Below are 26948 nucleotides of genomic sequence, written 5' to 3' on the forward strand. Positions count from 1 at the left end.
AGAATTGCCATCAGCAAACATTTTCCTGTGTCATATTATGGGGTCTCCATGGCTCCCTCTGGCCCGCGGACAATAGCACAAGTTTGCACACTCGAATACTGTCACCCTGCCAACGGCAACAAGGGCCCAAAACAGGACAATCCCCAGAGAAAGCATGGGCTCCGCGGGGAAGGCTGCAATAGAGGAGGAAAGGGGGACTTGTGAAATGCTAATTGAGCTCCATCCCCTTATTGAAGTGGAAAAAGAGTACCTATCATTCCATTGAAGCACGTCCTCTTAGCAGCAGCGGACTGAGATTTGAGGAGACTGTCTGGTAAGTAGCCTACCACCTACAGGCCTACACTGTGCCCTTAACCCTGCACCCTGACCAGTTGTGCACCCTTTGTTAAAAGTCAGGCCTTGGAATGCTAAATGGTCTGTGTGTAGGCTATCATGCAGGCATTAAGGTTTAGGTTGTTTGTTTTCTCTGAAGTGCAGGCCTATAGGCTGCAATGATTGATTATTGTCCGTCTCTGTTGTGTGAGAGACCCACGCAGGTCTCTATATACTTGCTCGGAGCAGGGCAGCTTTAGAGGGGGCGCATCCCCTCGCGCTCCGGAGAGGCAATAGGACCCTATTGTCCTCTCTGCTTCTCCCCTTCACCTCTCTGTTCAGCTGAAAAGGCCAATTAACAATGGGGCTCCCCTCCCCTGGCCTGTCACCCCACTCCTGTGCTTTTGAAGTGAGAAAGAATGAGAAAGAGCGAGGAAGCACAGTGGCATAAATAAATCCCACTGTGTGTCCCTGTCCTTGTGCCAGCTTGGAAGACAGGTGGATGAGAAGTTGGTTGACTATTCCAGATTGGGGGGGGGGGGTTTAATCTATAGACCTCCTGAATAAAATGCAAACACATCAGAAATCTATCTTATTTATATATTCATGTATTCAGTCTCTACCGGCTCAATCCTTTTGACGGCCGCAGGCGCCTATATTCCAACTTATAGTATGTGTAAGGCAGGGAGACACCGTGGACAGGCCAACAGCCCATCACAGGGCTAACACAGATAGACAGACCGTCCCATTCACACCTTTAGACAATTTAGAGAGTCTCCAATCCACCTGACACTGGAATGTGTGAGGGAATTAGGCAAGTGGGAGCACATGCAAACTCAACACAGAAAGTGCTATGAGGACCTTCCTATAGGTTCTCCATTGAATTGATTGTATAATGCACATCAACCGTCTTCTGTCTACTGTATATCAAAGGTTTATTCATGCATTTCAAAACAGAGAAGGACAGCAGTGTTCTGAAAGAAAATCCAATCACTCTACAAGGCCAAACACCTAGACAAAGCAATGTCTGATGATCACACTACTGCTCCAGGAAGGACATTTAGTTACCTTTGTTTAGCATTCCTTGTTATAACTGTTCTTTATGTCAACTGTGTTTCACATGCAAACCGCATGATGACATGTGACATGTGATGCACCACAATATTCCACAAGTCGAACTAGTCCTCCTTGCTATAAGGCTGAACCTCCATGTCTCACGATGTTTGATACTGTCACAGAAATGTTTATTAGCTGCCTGATGGAGCTCTAATTTGAATTACACATTATCTCCACTCCAATGGCACACACTCCATGACAGAGACTATATGTATGTAAACGGTCTTCATTTGAAGCTTTTTTTATGTGGATTTTACATTGTGTCAAATAAACTACTACTACTACTAGACACACGCCATGAGTGGCACCCACAACAATGAGTGTAAACAGATTTCTCTGTCTCACCTACAGTTGTTGTCTCATTGCTTTCCTCAAAATAGCTCTGTGTTTTTCCCTCGACAGTGCAACACATCTTCTTGCCCTTTGGCTCCAGCTGGCTTCATTTCTGCTCCTGTGCCGCAGCAAGGTTTGAGGTAGATGACCCTCCACATCCTCCACACAACAGCAACACAAATTCAAAGAATGCCACAACAGCAACACAAATTCAAAGAATGCCACAACAGCAACACACATTCAAAGAATGCCACAACAGCAACACAAATTCAACTAATGACAACACTTTTAAATGCCATTATTTCCCCTGTTAGTCTAAAAGCATTTAATGTTAAATAATGCTTTTTGCAGAGGTGTATTGTATTATTTGGGCGGTACCGTTTGCAACATACAGCTGAGCAAAGAGGGGTGTTGCAGGACAGTTCTCTGAAGTTCTTTTTTCACTTAATTTAATAATCTATACTATACTGTTAAATCCAGTTACAAGGCACCTAGTGTCACATGCAGCCTTTGCCACTAGATGGCAATCTACCTCCATTATGATAAAGCCAAGCAGGACTGAGGACAATAAAGGGGAAATAGATAGTTAAGCTAAATGCTACTGAGTGAATTTCATCTGAAAGTTAATATGCCTTGATTGACTGAGGTGTTAAAATTACTTTCACTGAGATACAAGTAGTATCATGTCCATGGGTTTGTGAGCAGGATGTAAATGCTGGTTCATCGCAATAATATTGCTGCAAGAACAGATGCAATTGTTTATTGAAGCAATGGTTTCTTTTCTCTGACTTGAGTCTGTAAGGGCTGTGATGTTTGCTGTAGCAGATTTAGTGTGGCTGTTGGAATGAGTTGAGCCAGCAGGAAGGAACCAGGTGATGTATAGTGCGTCCCTCCTGTCAGGTAATCGATACTGGGATAGACTGTATAGGAGAGGATGGAGGAGCTGAGCCACTATGCCTATATGCCGAATCCACACTTGCACTTCTCAGACTCAGAAAAGGGCTGTGTTGTATGTGCCAATAATCAAGCGCAATTCAACAGCACCCATGGAATTTCCCCCACTAAAAGTCATCCACAACTCTTGGGCATGAGCTCGCCCATCAGCTTTTGGAAAGGCTTTTTAAGAGACATAACAAATAGCTGCAACATAATGACCTTATAAGGCTAGATGCTTCATTCATTGATCTTAATCCAAAACTATTTTAGTACTTGGCTCAGATGTTAGTTGTAGGCTATTTTAGATGAAAAAGCTGGCAGGTTTTATGAAATGTATCTCTTATGACACAATGGGCTGCCACTTCTGTTATTTGAACCTCAAGTATAACTTTCAGAGAGCACCTAAGCCATCCAAAGGAAAAATTGTCGTTTTAAAAATGCATGAATAAGATATCACAATACTGTATAATGATACACACCTTTGGCAGCGGGTTGGTGTGAGTGTTCCTATGGTGATTAGTATTGCTGTTACAAATTTGGGAATGTCAAGAATTGTCTTCCCACCTATTGGAAAGAAATATGACTAAATTTAAAACATATTCACAAGTCACACTTTTAGGCTATGGTACAGCAGCCGCTTTTCACAGTCCTGTCCTAGCAGTCCAGGTCAGTCCTGACTAGCAAACACTGCAACAGGAAGTGAGCTGGGGTTCAATTTAGAATGTTTATGTCAGGTTAAAACCGTCTATAGATACAAAACAAGACACTGAGTCTAATAACGGCGTTATTGGACTCGGTGGCTTGGGTTTGGTCGATGCTGCATGTTGCCGCAGGTTCAGGCTTTATTGACTGGGCTATCTATGAGCAAGAGGTGTCCAATTTGTAACCTCAGCAGGGAAGGATTTATGAGAGCACTGATGATGTCACATTGTCTATGACATCGTGGGGCCATAGAACTGTATGACATCATCGACGACCTGGCCACTTTCTTTCTGCGACCTGGCCACTTTCTTTTGGCAGCCACGTATGACATCATCGACCTGCCCACTCGGCCCCTAGTGGCCATGTATGACAGCATCAGTGACCTGGCCACGTATGACATCATCGGCGACCTGGCCACTCGGCCCCTAATGGATCATTGGCGACAGACATAAGCTGCATACAGACAAACAGACCCTCTTATAGACACCTCAGCCCCTGGGTGGCCACACCGTAAAAAAAATATCCATCATAATGGCTTTGTGCATCAGCTTTGCTTCTTCACTGGTTCTTAGTTAACTTATCAACATTAATTAATAATAATAACATCTGACCAGAGCAAGTTTTCTCACAATGCACCATTTGAACCAAGAATGCACAAAGGTTTTACTCCCATGTGACATGATGTCACACTAACCAGGTTCCACTCTAGTGTCTAGTGTTTTTTATACAACTAAAGTGAGAATGTCACGTTGGCATTCTTGTGTTGTCTGCATGGCTGTAGGCTGTGGGGTAATTTCATAACTGTCTCCACTGAAGACCACCAACATTATGCAACTCTCCTCTTTACAAACTACCCATTGCATTCTGGTTGTTTGCACTCTACTACACCCTGACCTACCTACAGTATCATCTCTTCTAGTCTACACTAGATACATAGTGATACAAAAAAGGATACATTAAAAATGCAACAATGTAAGCTTATTTTATAATATGCTAAAATAGACATGGACTTTCCTTATACAGTAGTTCTAATATGAATCATAAATGCTGGATTTGGTGTAAGTGTATTCATATCACCGAGACAGTGGACCACAGATATGCTACATTATATTTGCCCTTCTCATCTTATCTTTCTATAACCTGTGTGTGTGTGTGTGTGTGTGTGTGTGTGTGTGTGTGTGTGTGTGTGTGTGTGTGTGTGTGTGTGTGTGTGTGTGTGTGTGTGTGTGTGTGTGTGTGTGTGTGTGTGTGTGTAATCTCTCTCTCGGTCTGTCTGTCTCTCTCTCCCTCCCTCTCACTCTCTCTCTACTCGACTTTAATTCGGTCTATCAAGCGTCATCCTTTACAGACTCGCCTCCATGCACTGTGGGCTACTTTCAGCTCTGAGCAGTAGGCTACAAAAAAGCCCAGTTAACATCCCCGACGCATTCAAATCCCTACCCCTTCTCCGTGTTTGGGGGGGGGGGACTTTGGAAAGAATTTGAGATCGGGGGATTTGAAGCCCGCTACTGTCAGGATGCGCTGATGTGAGCGCTGCATCAAGTGCGCGGTGGTGATGCTCCTCTCCTGTATAAAACAGCCCGCTGTATTTTGGCACAGAGGGGGATGCATCCGTTTAACCCTCGGCTCTGCCCTCCGGACTCGCCCGTACATGATTTAGCCTAGATAAGTTGAGATGTGTGATGCTATTGTGAGGAAGCCTATCGCACGACATTCCTGAGGATCTCTCTCTTCGTTTTTTCTACAACTTCGATGGCTTGAGTGGCCCATTGGCACTCATGTTTGCAGCCGAGGAGGGATGTAAGGTACCGGGCCATCTACCGCCCTCACACTGTACGGAGTAGCGGCGTGATTCAGGTCGCTATCTGAGTGCCAATAAAAAAAAAAAAACTACTTTCGAGATATGACTTATCGAGATTTGCAGCTCATTCCACCGTCTCGCTTGTCCTATGCTACCGACAACGGGATTTCAAGAGGAAAATGATTGTGGCATAAACTATTTCTGGAGACGCCTGTCACAGATATCGCCGTTGAACTGGACAGGGTGGATGGTTATTTCCCAAACAGTCCAATCCTATGTATACTGCATTAATTTGTTGGAAACGCTGCCTAGTGTCTTCGAGAACAGCGCAAGAGGAATGCTGGTCCAAGATCTAATGCCATTTACTTTAAGTTTTTGGCCTTTTTTCTTCGGTCATTGCCTTCTCTCACTGTTTTTACTCTCATGCCAGGTAAGGATCACGTTCAGGCGCGCCACTTGGCATTTTACGCATGAGAAGATGTTACACACAAGTGTATTTTGAGTTTAATTTACTGCTGGACTATGCGGGTGGGCTGAGGCGGCATGAGCATTGCCAAAGTAAACTTTATAATTTATGTACGATTAATAATTATACAATGTCTCATATCTTATTATCTGCGCCTGTGTCTGCACTAGTGGATAGGTCACAAGTCCAGCATACATCTGTCTTAATAGTGACAGACATGCATGTGAAGTGAGTTTCCAATAAAGCATGAGAAATATACACAGTCACCCTATTCTATTGTGGAGTAGCCAACTCTTTCTCTGATAATAACAATATTATGTAGTTATCCCACCAGGATCCCTGCAGCAGGCATATGTTAGTGATGAGTATTCTAACCTCTGCCCCATGCTGCTGCCTACAGATAGTGGTGAGCCGTTGCTCACACGCACACAGTGTTGCCAGGGTTCATGTGTAATGTGATCTGCTTCCACCCACGCACACTCCTCGTCCTCGGGGCAGCCGGCTGCCCACTCTGTTAGTGGGTGGCTTCTTACAGGGAGCGTGCAGCAGCCATAGACATGATACTTTTCCTGCATGTCTTGTGACAACAACAGCGGAGCGGTGATAGCCTATCCACTGGGCTCAATACTACGAACAACCAGGACGCTGCTGTTGGCGGAATCATCTCCATTTATGATGCACGATACTGCAACTGTTATTTGTCAGTGTTCCTGAAACATTTGAATGTCTCTCACTCTTGTGCTCTCTCTCTCTCTCTCTCTCGCTCTCTCTCTCTCTCTCATAAGGGAGAACTCCAGAGGTCATGCTCGCAGACTGTGGCGGAGAAAGTTAGTGAACAGTGCCAGCTGGCATGCCACTGTAGAAGCTACCCTCCCCTTCCTCCACCACCTCCTCCACCACCTCCCCCGCGGCTACTGGGGACCACAGGTAAGGGGTCCCAGCTTGCACCTGTCTCACTCTCTCTGTTTTGCCCACAGTTGTCTCACGGAAACCCCCATTCTCAGCCAGACAGATGCTGACAGGTGCTGAGCAACTAGTCAGATTTTTTTTTTGCGTTGTTTCCTTTTGAGAATAGAAGAAAGAATTCAACATTCAAGTCCCAGAGAGTAACATTTGCGTGTATGCACGTTTTTTGCATGTTTTTGTCTGTGTGTGAGTGTGTGTGTGTGTGTTATAGCCGGCAGGATGTTGACAGCTGAACACAAGACTAATTTATGCTGGGCCTGACCTTGGGGAGTACCCAGCTGCCTGTGAAATCCATGCCTGCTGGGCTGCCAAGCTCAGTGGTTCCGTGGTAGGGTTTCCCCCGGAGGACCCCTGATTAAAACACAGATGAGTTAATTAAATTAGCTTTAGTTTGATAGAGATAAGGGGCTAATGAACCGACCCAGGAGTTCCAGCTTCGTTTTGATGTCGAGCCGGCGGCAATCAGGGTCTGCGTGGGTATGCGGTTGTGTGTGTGTGTGTGTGTGTGTGTGTGTGTGTGTGTGTGTGTGTATGCTTCTGTGGATACGGTGCCTGTTGTAGCATAGTTTCCCCGCTACACTCCTGTTTTCGTCCCATTCCAGAGATGTTACAGCCATTGACAGATAGCCTAATTTATTTCACCAGTCTGCGTGCTGAAAGTTGATATGATTTGTATGTAGTCACAAGCACCTTAATGAGCAATGCTGTGAAATATGGGACAGGCGTTGCTGATGATGCAGCCGTTCGGAGCTTTTACCATGACTCTTTAGCATCACTCACCCTGAGCCCTTAATGTTATGAGTAGGGAGGAGCACTTAATCATCAAAGTCTCAACAGACAGCGGTGGAAGGCTTTCAATCAATCAGTTTCAACGATTTCTTTCTGTCTGGTCAAATTAGATGGACCTCCTTTTCCCCCTGACTCACCATGTGAGCCACCTATGAATAGAGTTATAGACCCTTCTGTGATTGTTGTCAAGGTCACTGCATAAATGCTGTCAGGACCATCTGACTGAACTGTATAGGTGGGGGTTTGAATGCCCAATTATGGCCGACGCATAACTACAACTCGTTAGCGAGCGCTGCTTCTACAGGCTTTGATGCCTCAGTAAACAGTGTTATGTTATGATAAATATGATAAGCATGCTGAATTTTGTAGATTTCTTTAGTTTACAGGATGTAAGTGTTTACAGAAGGCGGAAACAGCATAAATAACTGGCCGATAGCGAGTTTCCCAATCTAAACTATAGAGACACATAATTATTGTAAAACTGCTTCACTAGCCCAATTTGCACAACTGTTACAGCTTAAATTTGGTCTTAAAATTTAGTATTTAGAAATGCAATGAATATGCATAGCTAGCTGGCATGAAAAACTGGGACAATAACTAAGACCTTATCTATCTGATAGAGAAATTGGCAGTCTGTGTGCTAAAAATGGTTCAGAAGTCCCTTCAAGGGAGTGAGCTTTATCATAATGAAGTAGATCCTTAGAGAGAGATCCTAGAACCACTGACTGTTTAAAATCCTGCAGCCGTTGACAAAACGCAGGATTAAAATGGAAGGTTTGGCTGAGGGGAGCTTTCAGATATCACAGTGACTTATGAGGTGCTGCACTGGCCAGAGCCATGCTTTGTCATTTGCTCAGGAGAAATCTGCTGTGTTGGAAGATAGTCTCTACAGCATTACTAAGAGCTATTTGTTACGATAGGCTCTACAGCATTACTAAGAGCTATTTGTTACGATAGGCTCTACAGCATTACTAATAGCTGTTTGTTAAGATAGTCTCTCTACAGCATTACTAAGAGCTGTTTGTTAAGATAGTCTCTCTACAGCATTACTAAGAGCTATTTGTTACGATAGTCTCTACAGCATTGCTAAGAGCTATTTGTTACGATAGTCTCTACAGCATTACTAAGAGCTATTTGTTACGATAGGCTCTACAGCATTACTAAGAGCTGTTTGTTAAGATAGTCTCTACAGCATTACTAAGAGGTATTTGTTGCTATGGTGTAAAACCCTCCCTCCCATTCACAACACAGCAACACTAAATGGAGGAGCTGTGTGTACATGTTTCAGGACAATGAATCTGGAACAAACCAGAGCAGATATTGTCCCAGATTGATGGAGTGGCAGGCAGGGAGTACTGGAGGAGGAATGTGAAGCAGGGGAGAGCAGGACTGGATGGACAGATAGACAGACAGACAGACACATAGATAGATAGATAGATAGATAGATAGATAGATAGATAGATAGATAGATAGATAGATAGATAGATAGATAGATAGATAGATAGATAGATAGATAGATAGATAGATAGATAGTGAGAGAAAGACAGAGATGAGACACTAAGTTGCTGATGCACATATTGTTCTACAGTGTTCCTCGTAGTAGTCTCACTCCACAGATCTAATGTGGAAAGAGCAGGAGGTTCCTGCAAGTGTAATTGGTGTGGACAGGGAGTGCTGGTGTAAGGAAGGCTGACGGGACCTTAAATGATTCATGGTGTCGGCTTGGATATCTGTGAACGTTGAACCTAAGACCTACAGAACAGGCGAGGACACAGCTACTTCCCTACTGAGAGAGCCGGGAAGACAGTCACTCCCACAGTGCTCCGTTATGCACTCGAATATTACAGGCAATCGATACGTCCATGGCCCAGTGCATCTGAACATGGGAACCGAGTCAGTGTCTAGGCTAAAGCAATTAGCGTTGCAAACACAGTAGCTGATTTTTGAAAATTAAATTTGTTTCTTATCATTTTTGCTCTTCATCCTCTTCTTCTATATCATACCCATCCCTCCCCCCCCCCCCCTCCTTCTCTCTCTCAGTGGCAGAGCCCATGGAGCCCTTGAGGCCCTGGTGGATGGAGATGGAGATTATAGTGCTCGGAACAGTGGGCTGTGCTTCAGTTGTCTTCCTCCTCTCAGCCATCATTATTTGCTACAAGGCCATCAAGAGGTTGGATGTCACTATTGCAATTCTTTAGAAACTGTTGATGTAGTATCACAATTGCATCGTACTGTCATGCGTCTATGGAGAATAACCCTCTGTGAGAGTCTTTGATGTCAAAAACCTAGCAAGCATATCGGCAGCGTAAGTAATTGTGCGTGACAAACTATCATAGGCAGGCTACTCAACATATGATTTGTGATTGGACCCATGGGAGATTGTGCCATATCTCTTCCATCTGCGAACATGTGGATGAAGCAGAAGGCTACTGTGACCCTGTCATAACCCTCCTGGGTCACACTAAGGTCAGAGGTTAGGTAATGGAAGGGGTTGTAAATGTCACTGAGGAAGAGTCACAACAGCAAGTCGTGCAGATATATAATATATGACTCTCTAATTGGAGCTATGGTACATGATGATTCCACTTTGCAATATTGTGCAGATTTTAAATTGCACAATTGTCCCCAGCTTCTTTAGAATGGTAGCTTGATGCATGTGAAAGTGAAGGCATGCGAGGCTAGCAGAGGAATCCCAAGGCCCTGCTGTTGCAGTGGCAACCCCATTTGATTGGCTTATTAGAGAAAAGGCTGTGTGAGCTTTTCGCCTGCAGCACAACCAAGACCCAATTCCCTGTATGGCATTCAGCCAGCACGGTGTCACACATGCAAACTGACATGCACGTTCATGTTCGCAGACATTTTACAAACGCACACACACCCACACACCCAAACTGACATACATGTTCATGTTTGCAGACATTTAACGCACGTGCGCGCGTGCACGCACACACACACACACACACACACACACACACACACACACACTGGGCCAAGCACTGCACGTGCACAGAGAGGCATGAGGAGCATACGTGTGTGCATCCACCCACATACCCAAACACACGCAATACACTCATACACATATACTGTATACATGCATCATTTTAGCATAACAGACTGTATCAAATGTAGCATAAACCAGTGATCCTCAACCTTTTTCATATCAAGGACCTCTAATTTCATCCGCATTAGAGCCACAGACCCCCATTTAATGAGATTGAAATGAGATTTTGTGCCTCAGGCACAAATCTGAGAAGATTGTTTATTGTTCTATGATTTTGTCTAGAATTACATGACTGCCTGTATTGTACAGTATGTAGGCTAGTAGAGAGATAACAGAGAAACGACGACCAAAAGCAGCCATTCTTCCTTATTCTGTAATTGTGTTACAGTAACTTAGTGTAAATTTGAACAATTCATCAATTTGCTGGGGACCCACTGGAACCCCCTCAAGGACCCCTGGTGGTCCCCGTACCCCACATTGAGAACTACAGTAGAAACTACATTGGAATTGGGGTGCAAAGAGCTTAAAAACACATAACAAATCACACTGACAAAATGACAAAATGTTTAGATAGACTAAATGAATATTCTATATTTTATGTAATTTATATTTATTATGTTATATTAAATATCTTATCATACTCATGAGACTATATACGAGTGCATGCCCACTATGGATTTCCTCAGTAGGATTCTATTTCTCTTTTCTTCAAATAAGAAATAGGCAAAGTCAGGCAGCGGAAGTGGGTGGTTGGCTCAGGAATTCATTATGGCAATTCTCCAGCCTGCTGTGTAGCCAAGGGGCACCTTTTCTCCAGCCCGCTGTGTAGCCAAGGGGCACCTTTTCTCCAGCCCGCTGTGTAGCCAAGGGGCACCTTTCCTAATGCAGCAGTAGTAGGGAAGGGAAGTGTTGTTGCAATACGCTTCTCACCCCAAACCCAAGTCATTATTTATGAATTAATTTGCGCAGTCATTCATCGCAGGCCACATCTTTTATAGATGCAAGCGGGTCGTGTCCTGAAGCTCTGTGGGCACAAGACAGCAGACTTACAGCCACGCCGAGCTGCCCTCCACTCTGAATGAGAAGGGGGGAAAAAACACAGGTCCAGCCAGACGGGCCTCATTAGACATTCATTAGTCTCCGGCCAATAGGAAAGCAGTCTGAGGAGAAACTGTGGAGAAATAAAAATGATTCATCCATGACAAATTGGTCATGGATCCTCTAATCATCCATCGTTCCTGAGACGAAGGGAGAACAACACAGAGAAATGGAGAGATAAAAATGTTGTCTACCAAAGCAGGGGAAGGCAGGACTCTAATTGGGTGTCTTAGTCAATAACGATGTGAGAGAGGGTTTGTCAGTGAGAAAAACACAGCCAGTTATATATAGCCCTTCCAGCCCCTCAGTGCTCAGGGCTTTCCCAATGAAAATGAGCTGGCCAAGGGCCAAGGCCTGAGCAGCACAGACAGCAGAGCAGCTAGCTCTGCAGGTCCCAGACCTCCTGGACTTTTCCTCTTTTTTATCATCTTTGTCTGCCAGTCATCTGTCAGAGGCAAAGGGGTTGGAAGAAAACGACGACGATTCCATACAATTCTATTCAGCGGAGTCCACCACACCAGGGAAGCTGCGAGCATGGAGAAGAGGATTCAGACCCACGCTGCGTTTCAGTGCTGCTGTGCCATTCAAATCAAAAGACATGATGCTGCAGTCCAGCCTGTCAGCCATCCAGGAAGCCAAAACAAACACAACGGCCTAATGAAGCTAGAAGCTTTTCCCAATCACTTAGTGCGCTGGCAGTCTTGTCCAATGAAGAACGATACATCACAGCCGGGCCTGTCCAACGCCAATATATCACATATATTCAATCACACATGCGGAAGCAAAAGGCTTTTGTAAAGCAAAACGGTTTAAAATCCAATATTTGCTCATACATAATTCATCTACTCTGTTTTTATATTCCCAATTACCATACCAGCACTGTCCAAAAACGAACAGGTGAAAAGCAACACAGGATTTTTAAGTCTGTTTTAGAATACTTTTCATTTGAACCATAGCATGTTAATCTAATTTCCAGATGGCTGGAATAATTGTAAACAGCTCAACACATGTCCCAATTTCAACATGATCCATTCCCCAAACTTCAAACAGGTATGTGTGCTGTGATTGCACAGCTTTGATATGAAATATTCATCTAACCTGTGAAGTGTTGTGTAGCCACCTGCCATGTGTCAACAGCATAGCATCTATTATTGAAGGCCTGGCTCGAGGTCGGTCTGAGGCCCACAGGCTCTGCCCTGTGTGGTGGCCCCAAGCGACACGGTCAGCCTAACCGGAGAGCGATGAGATCTTATTAGAACTGAGCAGGACTGGAGCGTCTCCCAGCAGTCAGTGGCGCACCAATGTGGCCAAAGTTGAAACCAGAGGTGAGCCATGGAAAAGTTGCATAACGCTGAATGACTATGGACCCCCATTGACTGCCACTTCTATTCACAGGAGATTTCCCAGACTTGCTGTAAACAGTACAGACCGTCCCTTAGAGAAAACTTTGGTATCTCCCAGTTCCCCTAGCTGCAGCTACAGTACATCAGCCAGTCATCTTCCAGGATGCGTTTCCACCCCGGGGCCGGACGGTTTCCTTTCCCAGGCTTTCCCAGGTCCCACTGGGACAGAGCAGCAGCATCTGTCCTACATGGCCAGCCTGCGTCCCCCGGTGGCTTGCACCATTCAACCCCACCAGATGAAGCAGTCCCACAGGAAGTCTGAGTCATCCCCCCACGTATTGTTTACAACTTTGCTCCAGACCCACTATTAACATCCCCACCTTCCAAAAATAGAATGCGGCTCAGGGACATTTGAGTGTATGATGTTCACAAGTAGGCCGTGATACCTGTCGTCTATTTTGGGGAACAATTAGTCAGAGCTGACCCCCAAAATAGACATATTGAAACCATAAATACAAACACAAAAAGACACAATGTCCGTGGAGCGTCCAGATGTTTCGCATGACTAAAATTAAAAACCTTCGATGCCATTTTTCAGCCTAAGATTGATTATAATTCAGTAGGTGTCTTAAATGCCGTAAATATTTAGGAATTTCCTCGCCGCATGACCACTAAGAAGGGAAGAGGCTGGTGCTGGACCGGATGTCAAGACGGACTGGCCAGCCAGCGCTTTCAGGAGACCGGGAAGGAGACACAGAGTTAAGATGTAGCTTAAGGGTCCTGTGTGTGCCAGTGGAGGCACTGTACAGTGTTGAGTGGGACAATGACTGTACTAACTGTATTCAGATCCGTCTCTGAGTTACGTAAGCCAGAGCAGAGGAGAGCGGCTGGGGGAGGTCGGGGCAGAAGCCACAGTACACTGGACAAATATAATAACCACAAAAGCACTGAGGGGTGCATGAAAAGGGCTGCATTGAATGATACTGCTCTTCACAGACCAATGGCAGCAAGAGGATCATGTGTTGCAGCTTTCCTTTTGCCAGAAAGTACTCCCAGAAAAGGGAAGAGTATTACAGAGGGGCGGATTTCACATGAGGTTATGTATCGATGTAATTCCCAAGCTGTTTTGACATCCACACGTACTCATCACTTAGGGGGAAGATTTCATTTACCAAGCCGCATATCTAATTGCCTCGTTCCCCCGTGTTGCAATGTATCTCTCCCTCCTGTCTCCCCGCGCAGATCCAACAGCAAAGTGACCTTTTAACATTGAGCTTATTAGAAAGGATAGCTATCCAACCAGAGCAGCCAGCGTAATCAAATCATCAAATCATCCTAAAGGTTAACAGGCTAGAAACTCTGTTTAATGACGTGGCCTTTAACCGGGGGCCAATGCAACATCGAATCTCCCGCGTCAAGGAACGAATCCTCACTTTGTCAAACTGTTTGTTTTCCACAGGAAACCACTACGAAAAGAGGAGAACGGGACAAGTCGCGGGGAATACGCCATGAGCATCCGCAGCAAGAAGGCCATGGGTACTAACAACACTGTGGTATAGACTGTCGCCCCCGACAGACACCGGAAGTGACATCACCATTGCCATCTCTCACCTTACCCCAAATACAACAATCCCTTCTCACCCAGAATGCAAACGGGGTTTTACCCGAGCTTCTCAAACGCATATACCTTTCCTCGTCTCTCGGCATGTCGCCCCGGACTCAAGTCACCGCTCGGCTCAAGAAAGGGCTGTAAAAGTTGGACGGGAAAAAAATCAAGCGAGGGAGGATGGAGAGAAAGATCTACAACAAACCCCCATGGTGTCAAAAGTGGCACAGCGGGCCCAACATTATGCTCCAATAGTAACAGCAAGTGTTGCTGACAGGCTGGTTGGCTGCTGGCTGGAGAGGGACTGTCTGCCAGTCTGCTGCAGATCCACACCTCGCACACTGTTGACATCTGCAAGGGACAATACAGCAGCCCCACTGTCCCACAGGACAGCCTGTCACACACCACAATAAATTACATGCATGCAGTTTTTACGGAGAATGCAACATTTTTATATTCCTCACACTGTCCATCTTTTGTTGTCCATTTTTCGAGGCAGATGCTTTGTGAGAAGCATGATTTTATTGTTGGCCCTGGCTCTGAGATGTGGATTCATCTGACTATGCAATTTAAAGAAATCCATGTTAAATAAAAAAAAATCTATATATATGTATGTATATATATATGTATATATATATATATATATATATATATATATATATATATATATATATATATATATATATATATATATATATATATATATATATATATAAATAAATAAAAGAGGATCAAAGTCAATATAGGACATTATATGGTTATTTGCCATCCCAGCATTGCCACTGAGGACTTAGGCTCAATGTAATATATATATCATTCATGTATTTATTTGCTCTATTTATTTACTTCTCTACCTTTGAATTTATTTTTCTACTTAAAAGATACTGTCCTGTTAGTTATTCACATCTTGATCAATTCATTTTATTTCTTGATAGGTCTGTTTTCTAAGTGAATTATTCATAAACCATATCATTCATTTGTGATGCTCCGATGCTTTAAGCCCGCTGTCAGTTTGTTGAGACACTGATGCAGAAAACACGCTTGCTCGGCAAAGAGTTTTGGTATCAGTTGTTTTGTCTCTGGCTGTTTGATACGCCTTTCTCTGCTTCCCTGAGACTTCAGCAAACAAGTCAGGGATCTCTGTGATGTGCTATGTGAATGTGTGTTTTCCAAATATTTCTGTACTGCATCATAATCCAGCCCCCATCCTTGATTAATTTATTGTCAAGGTGCAAGCTCCCTACAAGATATCAGATATCACGATTTGTTTTGTTAAAACTCATTGGTGCAGACAGAGGCTTCGGGTCTTCGGGGTCAGCTAGATGCCTTCAGCCGTGTAGTGTTTGGATTTGACAATCTTCATTTTTCCATCTGTCAAGAAAGGGCTCTTTGCCCATCATCACTATAGAAACAGGGGACTTGAGCCCAGGGCTGACCTTGTGACTGGTGAGAGACAGGAGGCTTAGCCAATAGCCAGAGATCAGGTTGCACAGAGGATGGCCTCAGCAGGGACATGTGTGACTCAGTGCTGTCACAGGCGTCCTCCACATCCCCCTCGCCTTGCCTCGGAAAAACACAACTGAGCTGAACTGGAGCATCACTCAACGCTGCGCTGCTTTTTGACTGAGTGTGAGTGTGAGTGTGTGAGTGTGAGTGTGAGTGTGTGTGTGTGTGTGAGTGTGAGTGTGTGTGTGTGTGTGTGTGTGTGTGTGTGTGTGTGTGTGTGCGTGCGTGCGTGCGTGCGTGCGTCTCTGTGTGTGTGTCTGTGAGTATGCATGTAGATGAGAGTTCTCTGTGAGAGCGGGCTGTACTCTGTGATTGTCAGTGAAGTATAGCTATTGGCTAAACTGTTGAATTTTGGAAACACACACTTGCATCGAAACATGCACAGGTATTAGCAAACAGTATACCCTAAAAATGTACCCATATGAGAGAAATGATGGATGCATGAATGTAAATATTGATATTTAAATATCTGCCTTCTGGACTGTTAATGACATGTACAGTGTAACAGAACATCTGTTTATACATAGTAAACATTAAACAATGTGCTACCAGAATTATGTCAATGTTGTCATGTTGATGGAGCAAGCCATTCATGTATGCCAATCAATAGTAAACACAATTTATGCATTATACCAAACCGATAGAAAGATGTGCATAAGTTGATTTCATTGCTGAGTTTTTCAGTTGTAAATAAAACTGTACATAATGACAGACCTGCAGTCTATTGTGTGTAAAGACAATGCAGATAGAAATGGGCTGTCATCGCTGTCACCCGATGGCAGACACACCTGTCCGTATGTGGCCAAGGTGATAAGAGTGCACTGTTCTATTGAGCCTGTGCCCGTCCTGTCTGCACTAGCCTGTCCTGTGCTGTGTTGTGCCGTGTGTGTCTCTCAGGCCCCCCACAGCCAAGGACATGTTATCAGTCTGTCTCACACAGTGCATCTTTAATGAACTGCCATTATCAAGCACATTCTACTCCATGGTGCTTAATGACGCAAACCAAGACAACTTATGGGTCACATATTGCGCTAGTTCCCGGCTCAATCGATAAAAATGTCACAAACATCATGGCCGTGTGATTGAATGATATGTTTTCTGCAGCTAAACCCAGACTACTTCCATGACAGAGCTTCTATTCTCAGACTAAACCATTAAGGATCAATTTGGCTATTTTTCTATTAATTTGTACATTACACGTTGAAACGAGGAAGGGGGAGAGATGAGTGTTGTGCAAGCTACAGTAAGCCATGTAGCGAGAGCACAAGAGCACCAGAGAGGAATGTGAATGAATTATAATGTGAATGAGAGACTATAGAGAACTTTGCCTTCCCCGCTTTAGATGTGCCACTTGACGGTAATGCCAATGGACACTCTGAGCAATTTAAACATTCATGCATTGTCCGGCCAAGGCGCTGTGGATTGCGCTGTAATAAAAGCAAAGTGACAGCACTAGGCGGAGGGCCGGGGATCTTCACTATCTCAACAAGCGTTGTGAGGCTCTCACAAGGTGTTTCCATGCAGCACAAAGGAAGATGATAAACAAATTCCTGGAATTTGGATGACTCAAATTCTTTAAATTCCAGTTGTATCTGCACAAAAATCACTAGCTGGTTTGATCTGCTGCAGTCTGTTTGACACTTCCTTTAATCAAGGAATGTCACCTATGCATATACCTGGTGATAATTGTGCTGGTGTGTGTGCGTGTGTGTGTGTGTGTGTGTGTGTGTGTGTGTGTGTGTGTGTGTGTGTGCGCGTGCGCGCGCGCGTGCGTGTGTATGTGTGTGAAAGAGCATACTTGTGCCCGCACACAGTCCTTTTCAAAGCTGACCTTCACAATCTTTGAGGACCCACTCACACCCTCTCTGACTGAGAGGCCTTTGGTCAGCGTTAATTACCCTCAGTATCTCCAGCTGCCTGCTCATCAGGTCACTGCTCCCATATGGTCCTCCAGGAGGCAGCAGGCAGGCAGGAGGGGCGGTCCTCCAGGAGGCAGCAGGCAGGCAGGCAGGAGGGGCGGGGAAAGTGTCGGATACCTGTGGGACACTGATTACATAAGCTGCTGCTAATGAGAGAGGTTCTTTCAAAAAGAGCTGCGAGTTCAAACGATCACAACGGTGGCGGTGGCTCACAGATGCAACCCCAGTGCTGGGGGACTTGATTGTACACATGCACGCACACGCACGCACGCACACACACACACACACACACACACACACACACACACACACACACACACACACATACAAACACACATGCACACACACACACTTGCACCTAGCATCACAATTTAATACACACCACACACATAGGCACACAGTAAAGAGGGGCTCTTTGATGAGCCAAGACTAGAGGTTGATGAGAAGGGGCACTGCAGCCTGATTCAGCTAGCATGGGGTCACCAGCGATGAGGGTGTGTGTGTGTGTGTGTGTGTGTGTGTGTGTGTGTGTGTGTGTGTGTGTGTGTATGTAGGTGTGTTAGTCACATTGTGTGATATCATTAGGCAGCATCTTAAGCTAGTGACTCATTAGTCACATGCCTCTCAACATGGCTCCTCATACATGCAATGACAGGGAAAAAATATTCATATCAAATCAAAAATGTTTTGTCCATAAACGAAGTTCTTCACACAGAGTGCATTTATGCCATCTGATCTAATTAATCTCCAAGCTTGATAATGAAATCCTTGCAGCAGCATTGGATATCAAAACAAAGATTAATGTGCTAGTCAGCTTTGTAGCCCTGCTGTCATGTCATCTGTTATTCCCAGACAAGGGCTTCGCTGTAATGTGGTTAAACCTCACAAAAATGCTTAATCACTACAAACCACATTAGGCCAAAGGTAATTGTGTTTGCTTGGTATATGCGCGGGCCAATCTATTTCACTGCTGCCAATGAAGGGGGGGGGGCTCTTCACTCGGGCAGGGGAGGGGGGAGGGCGGTGAGGGGCACAGCCGAAATAGTCTTGTTTACCTCCGATGTCTGCCTTGACGTTATCGAGTTACAGAGCTGCCGCCGCAGCTCAGATTGGCCTCTGATCGATCGGAGCTCTGATGGCGAGAGGCAACATGACTGACAGAGCCTGACAAGGATCTCAGACGGGAGCCCGGTAATACCTGCCATGTCATTTTCCCGGACAGCTGAGGCTCCGTTTCTACTCAGACAACAGGGCTGGTTTCAGCTGGTTTTTCCATCTGCATAATGGTACACTGGCCATTATCCACATCTGTCAGCATAAGTGCAGTCGATATCAATCTTGAATTTTGAATTAGTCTGCACTTTCTTAGATTAAATGACAGGGTGTCCAAACATTTAGAAAACTCATACTTTTATTATCCAGCTTGCAACCAAGCAACTTAAAAAGGGAAAGAATACGAATGTCACAGAGTGAGCGGACAACAAGCATTTGCTTTCAGACCCTCACTATTACTTACATGGGTCTAAATAACTTCTCTCAATCATCTACTGACTTCTCAAATCTGTTGAATAACAGTTAGGCACCTGATACAATTGCCCACACAAGCCTACCACACCTTTTATTACCAGTTCCAATGATAGCACTTTAAAATACCTTTGATTTACTGTATTGTACATTAGTATCATACTAAAGGTGCTGAAGATGATTCAGTCCAAACAAGTCCCAGACATTAATTGCCAGTTCATGTACAGTAGGAGTCCTTTTTGGTGAAAGGGGTCAGCCGGATCAGATGCATAGTGGTCCTGATGAGGACTTGTGCTGCATTAATATGCTCCTCCGAAATATCGTATTTACCGTATTTACAAGCTATGAGCACATGAACGGCCCTCCAATGTCATATTTACGAGTGGGAAACTGGGAAATTTTGATGATACCCGAGTTTCCGAGTTGTGTCTTTACGTTACGTTTCGGGACTACAAAAATGGCGGAAAGTATGCAGTCTGTGTCACCAATTGACATTTTGTTATTCTGTTCATTATGTAGCTATCATTTATTTTAGTAGTTGAACATTATGGCCTATGTACTGTAGCTACCATAATGACCCACTACTTGCTTTTGGTAAGAAAACATCAGCCACGAGAAAACAACCTTACTTCTGACATCCATGTTTGTTGCTCTTTCCGACTAAGAGCACTTGATTGGTGTCATGTCGTAATTACGACTTCACAACTGGTAAGTAGCAGCTTCTGAGGAGCACATGAATGCAGCATTGTCCCTGGACGACCCGGGAGGTGACCAGAGAACAGCTCACATGGGGTAGAACTGCGAGGCGGCCTCTGATGATTGGATCTCCACCTGAGCCATCTTGAACTGGGTGCACTGCAGCCATTTGCGCAGGGCGATCGGCAGGGCTCCCGGGGCCTGGCCCTGCACACACTGGTGGTTCACCCTGTTCTGGATGGCCTGGAGACGCAGCTGCAGCCCCGCAGACAGATGCTGATGGCGGCGATTTAAGCAGTGAGGAGGAATGTTACAGAAAGTTGTTTTAGTGTGGGATCATCTGAAGAGACAATATTTACCTGCACAGTTTTAATCTCTATCTATAATAACGTTCAGTCGTAAGTGATTTATAAGCTTTTAGATAATGATTAACTAACCATTTACAAAACATTAATATACATTTGTAGATGATTAATAAATGCTATGTTAACATATCACAAATGTGTTGTAAGTCATCTATAAACCTTTAGTAAATGCAGTGTTCCTCACCTGTTATAAATGATGTGTAAATCATTTACAATTCATTTACTAGGCTTTCTGCATCCCCTAGTCTAAAGTGTAAACCATTCATCACACATGTGTTACATACAAGGGGGTAGCTCCGTTTGTGAAAATTGAAGCCAAAGCAGAAGTGACTAAAAACCTGTATTATTTTGAATGGTCTGCAGGGGGTGACTCCACTGGCTCTAAAAAGAAGTTGATTGTATGGAAGTCAATGGGAAATTGATGCTGCTTCTCACTTGAGAACTTTATGGCCTCAGTAAACACTTTCCTAATGAGTTTATGGTCTCAATCAGTAGTTTCAGACTATGTTGTAGTTGCAGACAATGTTTTGGGGCGTGATTGACAGGTTGCTTGTCCATTGATCGCACAGCTCGCTGATCACGGACCAATAGCAGGCTGTGCTCTGTGGGAAACCCCTGGTCTCATGTCGAGATCCAAGATGGCAATGGCCAAAAGCCATTTGAAAGAATGCAGGTTTAAGTGCACTTCCGCATTGGCTTCGATTTTGACAGACAGAGCTACCCCCTTGTATGTAACACATGTGTGATGAATGGTTTACACTTTAGATTAGGGGATGCAGAAAGCCTTGTAAATGAATTGTAAATGATTTACAGATCATTTATAACAGGTGAGGAACACTGCATTTACTAAAGGTTTATAGATGACATACAACACATTTGTGATATGTTAACATAGCACTTATTCATAATATACAAATGTATATTCATGTTTTGTAAATGATTAGTTCATAATTAACTAAAGGCTTATAAATGACTTACGACTGAACATTATTATAAAGTGTTACCAACATTCCTAAAGCCTTACCTTGAGGTTGGATTGAATCATGGGTAGCCACATGGGAATTAGCTAATGGGAAGAACACGGATAAGAATGTGTTAGTTGTTATAAGGTGATCACATGAAGCATTATGCACATAGAAGTAATCGTGTGGTTATAGCTAACCTTGACAAAAATGGTTGAGTTGCACTCCTGTAGCGCCTCCATCAGACTAATGACATGAAGACACACCATCTCTACCATCTAAGAGAAAAGATAGCAATCAAAATTCAGATGTATGGTGCACAGTACCATCTATAAAGCTGAATAGTAATAAAACAGGGAAATCTATTACAAAAGCAGACATTGAACTAAAATGGCAAAGAAAGGCAAGTTTATTTGTATATCACATTTCTAGATTAAATTTACTAGCTCAGTCGAGTTTTCCTAGAATATCTTCCTGCCTGTATCCACTCTTGCCTAACTCCTGTCCACTCTTGATCAGATATTCAGATCAGATCTCACTGCCACTTGCAGATGCAGTCTAGGATTTTCTGGTAAAAGCCTCTTCCATCCGTTGATGGACAGATATCAGACAAGGTTAAACCTCCTATATACAGTATACTATATACCAGGGGGGGTGGCCAATTATTTTTCATGGGGGGCCACATGAGAAACCCAGATTGTTGCCGGGGGCCGAACAAATATTGTCATGCCGTAACCCATGGATGGGTAACTTTGATGATAGAGAGGGCCACAAAAAATGTCCTCGCTAACCAGGTTTTGCTGAGGGCCGAACGGCGCCAGCGTGAAAAATTTGGTGCATTTGATCCACGTTTAGAGGAATAACTCATTTTAAATTAACAGTTGTGATGTCATTATTCAGTCTTAACCACCAATATTTCATCCTTTTCTCACTCACTCCTATGTCACCACCTGCTCTCAGGGCTTGAAATTAACTTTTTTGACCACCTGCCAATATGGCTGCTAGATTTTAAAGTTACCAGCCAATTAGAATTTCCACTAGCCAAAATGTTTTTCTTGAAATAAATCAGAATATGAGTGGGTTAATTTAAGCATAAGTATCAGTAAGTGGCCCGGGATGATCAAAGCCTGTGTTGCGGGTCACACGAACAAAAATGCAGTCTTGAAGCTAAATAAATCCAAAACCAATGAGTTAATTATTTAAATTTCTAATTCAATGTAGCCTTTTAGTCATAAAGATTATTGAAAGATATTCCATATTCCAGACTGAAATGCTATAACAGAAGTGGAGTATTGGCCAGAATGACATGAACATTTGGACACTTATTCAGCGGGTATCTTGCATGTTGCGTTCAGGTGCACTGTGTAAAAAAAAAAAAAAAAAAAAAAAAAATGCAATTCCATCGCGGGCCACACAGGTGGTGCTCGCGGGCCGGGCCGTAGTTTGCCCATGTATGCTATATACTGCATATATATATATATATATATATATATATATATATATATATATATATATATATATATATATATATATATATATATATATATATATATATGTGTGTGTGTATATACACACACACACACACACACACACACACACACACACACACACACACACACACACACACACACACACACACACACACACACACACACACACACACACATATATCTATACCAGAAGATATACATACCAGATTTCGAGGCCCTTGTTTTCCCTTTGCTAAGCTGGTTCTCTGGTTCGAGAGGAAGCAGGTGGGACACTCACCACTTTGTTGTGGGCCATGAGCTGCAGGATGCTGGGGGTAACACGGCTCCAGAACTCCAGGCCAGTGAGGATGGCGCTGGAGGAAAACTCTGTCTGGTTCTGGTTCTGCAGGGCCGGGGCAGCTGCTGCCTGCTCGCAATAGATGGTCCACAGCTGGGCAAACATGAAGGCGTGGAACAGAGAGCACATGTGCAGCACCGAAGTCTGGGGACAGAGATCAAAAGAGCAGAGCAGACGGGGTCAGTGACCATCTCTACAAAACATAGAGAGAGGACCATTTGAACGGCCTGGTTTGTGTCAGACCTTGGACTGCTCTGGGAAGCCAATGAGGATGACGATGAGGTGGTCTGCGATGTGGGAGCCAGCGTCCAGAGGGATGGGCATGCAGGAGGTGGAGCCCTGGTGCAGGGCGCAGTGAGTCAGAGAGCCCAAAAGAAGCCAGGACAGCTGACGGATGTGGGACACACACTCGATAAACTCTTTGGGACTGCAGAGAGAACACAGTTGGAAGTTAACTCAGTTTTATAAATGAGTGCACACATATTGTCTACAATACTAATTTCATATGTCTCAAGCTTATGCACAATGTATGTACACATGAAGCAATGCCATTTGTACCCTTGCTGCATGGCAGAGGGAGGATGATAAAGCCACGGAAGGTAGCGGACCGCAGCCTTGTTGTCACGGTGATTGCCTTTGCTGATCTCCATGGCAGCGACTTGTGCCAAGCCCACTTTCAGGTTCCCCCCGAAGGTGTCCTCGTGCAGCGGCTGGCAGCAAGCCTTCATATGGCTCTGAATCAAAGGGCGGGGTTTGGAGGACGAGAGAGAGATGCTGAGCCACAAACAAGATGCTAAGGCAAGAGCTTCAAGGCCTATGGAAATAATATGAGAACATACAAGTGGTGACATACACATACACATACACATACACATACACATACACATACACATACACATACACATACACATACACATACACATACACATACACATACACATACACATGAGAAACCAGACTTACTTTCAGTTTGGTTAGCGTGTGCATATCTGCAATGAAGTCCAGAAGCTCACTTATGTATTGCCTCATGCATTCCATTGCTGCTGTGGTGCACTGGTGAAAACAGAAGGGTTTCTCTTTGATGCGGAAACACAGTTGGGTATATCATTATTCCCTGCTGTTTTATGAGACTGATTCTAATTGGATCCCAAACCAGAACCACTCAAGTCTTACCCCCGGCAGCGTTGCGATCATGTGCTTTTGGATGATGGTGGATTCTGCTAGCCGTGTACCAATATCTGCACAAACGAACTGACAACATCCACAGCACAAGTTTTAGCATTGCATTCGGGACGAAGCGCTGTGATTTCTGTTTGAAATGTATTGGGGTTCGTGTAGATTGAAGGATGTTTACCTGAACCAGCAGTAACAAGTTTGTGTCGGGCAGAGAAGACTTGAACTTGAGAGCCTGCAGAAGCTCTAGCACCACAATGCGGGACATGTAGAACTTATCTCTCTCCTGGATGCAAAGAGATTGGAGTAAATGTAATGATGCAGCAAGAGCGCCTTTCTTGATCATCGCTCTCCCTTACTCACGCTGTGAGCAGAGCATAAACTCTGTTAGCCTGAATAGAGGGGGGAGGACAGGCAGGGAGAGGGAGAGAATAGACAGGGAATAGTGAAGCGGAGGAGTAGATTTAGGCCAGTCCAGATCTCTCCTCCCTGAGTCCCAGGCAGCTCAGATGAGCCTGTCAGGCTGCCTCCTCCCTCCCCTGAGGAGAGACTGCTTGCTTTGTTCATCCCTTCCACACAAAGCCGAGCTGCCTGTTTACAAACCACACTGTCATCTTCTGGCTTCCACTTTGCCCCTCTCTCTCTCTCTCTCTCTCTCTCTCTCTCTCTCTCTCTCTCTCTCTCTCGCTCTGCAGTCACGTTTGTTTATGTTAGGCTCCTAGGCCCACATGCTCCTCTGCCTCCTACAGAATGCCGAGTTGCTGCTGACATTTCTCATTGTGTTGCTTGTTGATGCTTACAGTACATACCTGCTGTACACGGCACTCTCGTAATTAAAAGTTAACGGAGCATGTCCGTGGCAAATAGCAAATCATAGGCTGTTCTTATAGGCCAGGGAAACCCAATAACATTCAATGTAGTGCAATGCAGTTGTGACAAACAGAGCATGACTTGAACAAAGTTTGGCAGGTCTAAAAAGCCTCACTTTCTATCCTCAGAACCCGACGAGACAAGCGAACGGGTCTAAAAGCCCTTCTGTTTCTCCCTGAAAGCTCTCCTCACCAGTAGACAACCGCACAGGACAGAGTCCAAAAGCAATTGCTCACACTGACTCGGGGGTTTTGAAAAGCGGATATTATACGCTGAGGAATTAAACAGGGTGCAGAAAATCAATACTGCAGAAGACATAAAGCATGCAGTGATGACAGTGGTGGAGGACTGAGGATCCATCTGGCCTAACAGTGCAGACAGTCCTGGCTCCATCTCTGCCCTGAGACAGCCTCTCACAAACACACCATACATCCTCGGCCCCCGACACTGCAACTAATCATGGTAATCAATAGTGGCTGATTGCCTAGTTAATCATGTGTGACACACAGACACATTTCTGGCTTACTGGAGAGTCAGGGGACGAGGAAAAGCACCAAGAGTGACAGAGGCGCCGGCAAACAGGGTTTTAACATTTTTAACACTGCAGAACAGTTTAACAGGTTTAACTTAGAGAACATTGCTATTGGGTACCAACATAATGTCTCCCCCCATACATATGAGCATATCTGTCTTATTATTATCACATAAAAAAAAAGTGTAAAGTGTACAGAGTCAACAATACCTTGTTAAAGGTTTTGTAGCACAGGCCACATAGTTCTACCAGGTAGGAGAGACTGAACATGCCGTACTGGATAACGAAGCTCAGCAGCTTGGAGAAGGGCTCCAGCAGGCTCTGAAGAGGTGGTTGAGGCAAGGTTAGAGGTTATGGTTTGGTCTAGGAACGGTAATGCCAAATTTGTCAAATCTCCACTCAAGTCTTACCCGGGTGGCATTTGTGGTCGGGATTTTCAACAGACAAATGATGATCCTCAAACTGGAATCCATGGGACACTGTTAAGACACAGATGACAAAGGAATAATTGAAATATCAAAACTATCTTTGAAAGTGCAAAAGTTGCGGAAAATCATTACTTGGCACAAAACCAAAGTGCTGCACTTTGTGTTTTGGTTTGTCTGCAGAAGATCATTGATTCACTCATCTGACCTCCAAGGTCAAAAGCAGCAGTCCGTCAAATCAATGACCACTTTAAGACTCTCAGCCGTGCCAAAGTCCACAAATGTGCAGTAAAGAGGCCCTTTGCATTCAACATAATCACATCAAAACATATCAAAGCGTGACTAACTGCATGGTAGAGCTCATTTATCTACCTTCAGAGGAAGCACAGAGGGCAATTTGGTGAGAAAGGTCTGGAACTGGTTGCAAATGGTGGTCCACAGGTTGCTGGGGGAGTCCATGGGGAGAGCCTCCATGAAGGTGGCGATGTTGTCGAGGCAGTGCAACATAGTACCCCCTGCTGGCAGACTCTTCTTGTTGTTCAAACCCTGGAGGGCACAGAGGCATAGAGCATAAATAACAGGTTTATATAATGAAACTATATACAGAGATATTTCCATTTTGCTGATCGTTCACTTCTGATCAATCACAATGCTCATTTAGACAACAGTTGATGGTTGTG

General features: G+C 44.4%; 2 protein-coding genes across 6 annotated transcripts in view; one reads left to right on the forward strand and one right to left on the reverse strand.

Moving 5' to 3' along the window:
• Nucleotides 1–5348: 5348 nt before the first annotated feature.
• prima1 (proline rich membrane anchor 1) lies at nucleotides 5349–14589 on the forward strand (the record flags this gene model as incomplete). Its single annotated transcript, XM_083633477.1, has 4 exons — nucleotides 5349–5630; nucleotides 6452–6593; nucleotides 9462–9591; nucleotides 14323–14589. 4 exons carry the CDS (start codon nucleotides 5349–5351, stop codon nucleotides 14420–14422), a joined length of 654 nt encoding a protein of 217 aa, XP_083489603.1. The 3' UTR covers nucleotides 14423–14589.
• Nucleotides 14590–20201: 5612 nt separating this feature from the next.
• unc79 (unc-79 homolog, NALCN channel complex subunit) overlaps nucleotides 20202–26948 on the reverse strand; it is a gene marked incomplete at both ends in the record, with an annotated part of 44655 nt that continues 37908 nt past the window's right edge. For all 5 annotated transcript variants that reach the window (XM_083633812.1, XM_083633811.1, XM_083633810.1 and 2 more), the window contains 12 exons: nucleotides 20202–20390; nucleotides 21504–21545; nucleotides 21642–21719; nucleotides 23209–23412; nucleotides 23512–23695; nucleotides 23827–24002; nucleotides 24232–24321; nucleotides 24442–24519; nucleotides 24623–24727; nucleotides 26054–26164; nucleotides 26254–26322; nucleotides 26641–26814. In XM_083633812.1, the coding sequence (XP_083489938.1) occupies nucleotides 20202–20390; nucleotides 21504–21545; nucleotides 21642–21719; nucleotides 23209–23412; nucleotides 23512–23695; nucleotides 23827–24002; nucleotides 24232–24321; nucleotides 24442–24519; nucleotides 24623–24727; nucleotides 26054–26164; nucleotides 26254–26322; nucleotides 26641–26814 (1500 nt within the window). The remainder of the gene's footprint in view (nucleotides 20391–21503; nucleotides 21546–21641; nucleotides 21720–23208; nucleotides 23413–23511; nucleotides 23696–23826; nucleotides 24003–24231; nucleotides 24322–24441; nucleotides 24520–24622; nucleotides 24728–26053; nucleotides 26165–26253; nucleotides 26323–26640; nucleotides 26815–26948) is intronic.

This window comes from Poromitra crassiceps, assembly GCF_964638095.1.
Source record: "Poromitra crassiceps genome assembly, chromosome: 3".
NCBI lineage: Eukaryota > Metazoa > Chordata > Actinopteri > Beryciformes > Melamphaidae > Poromitra > Poromitra crassiceps.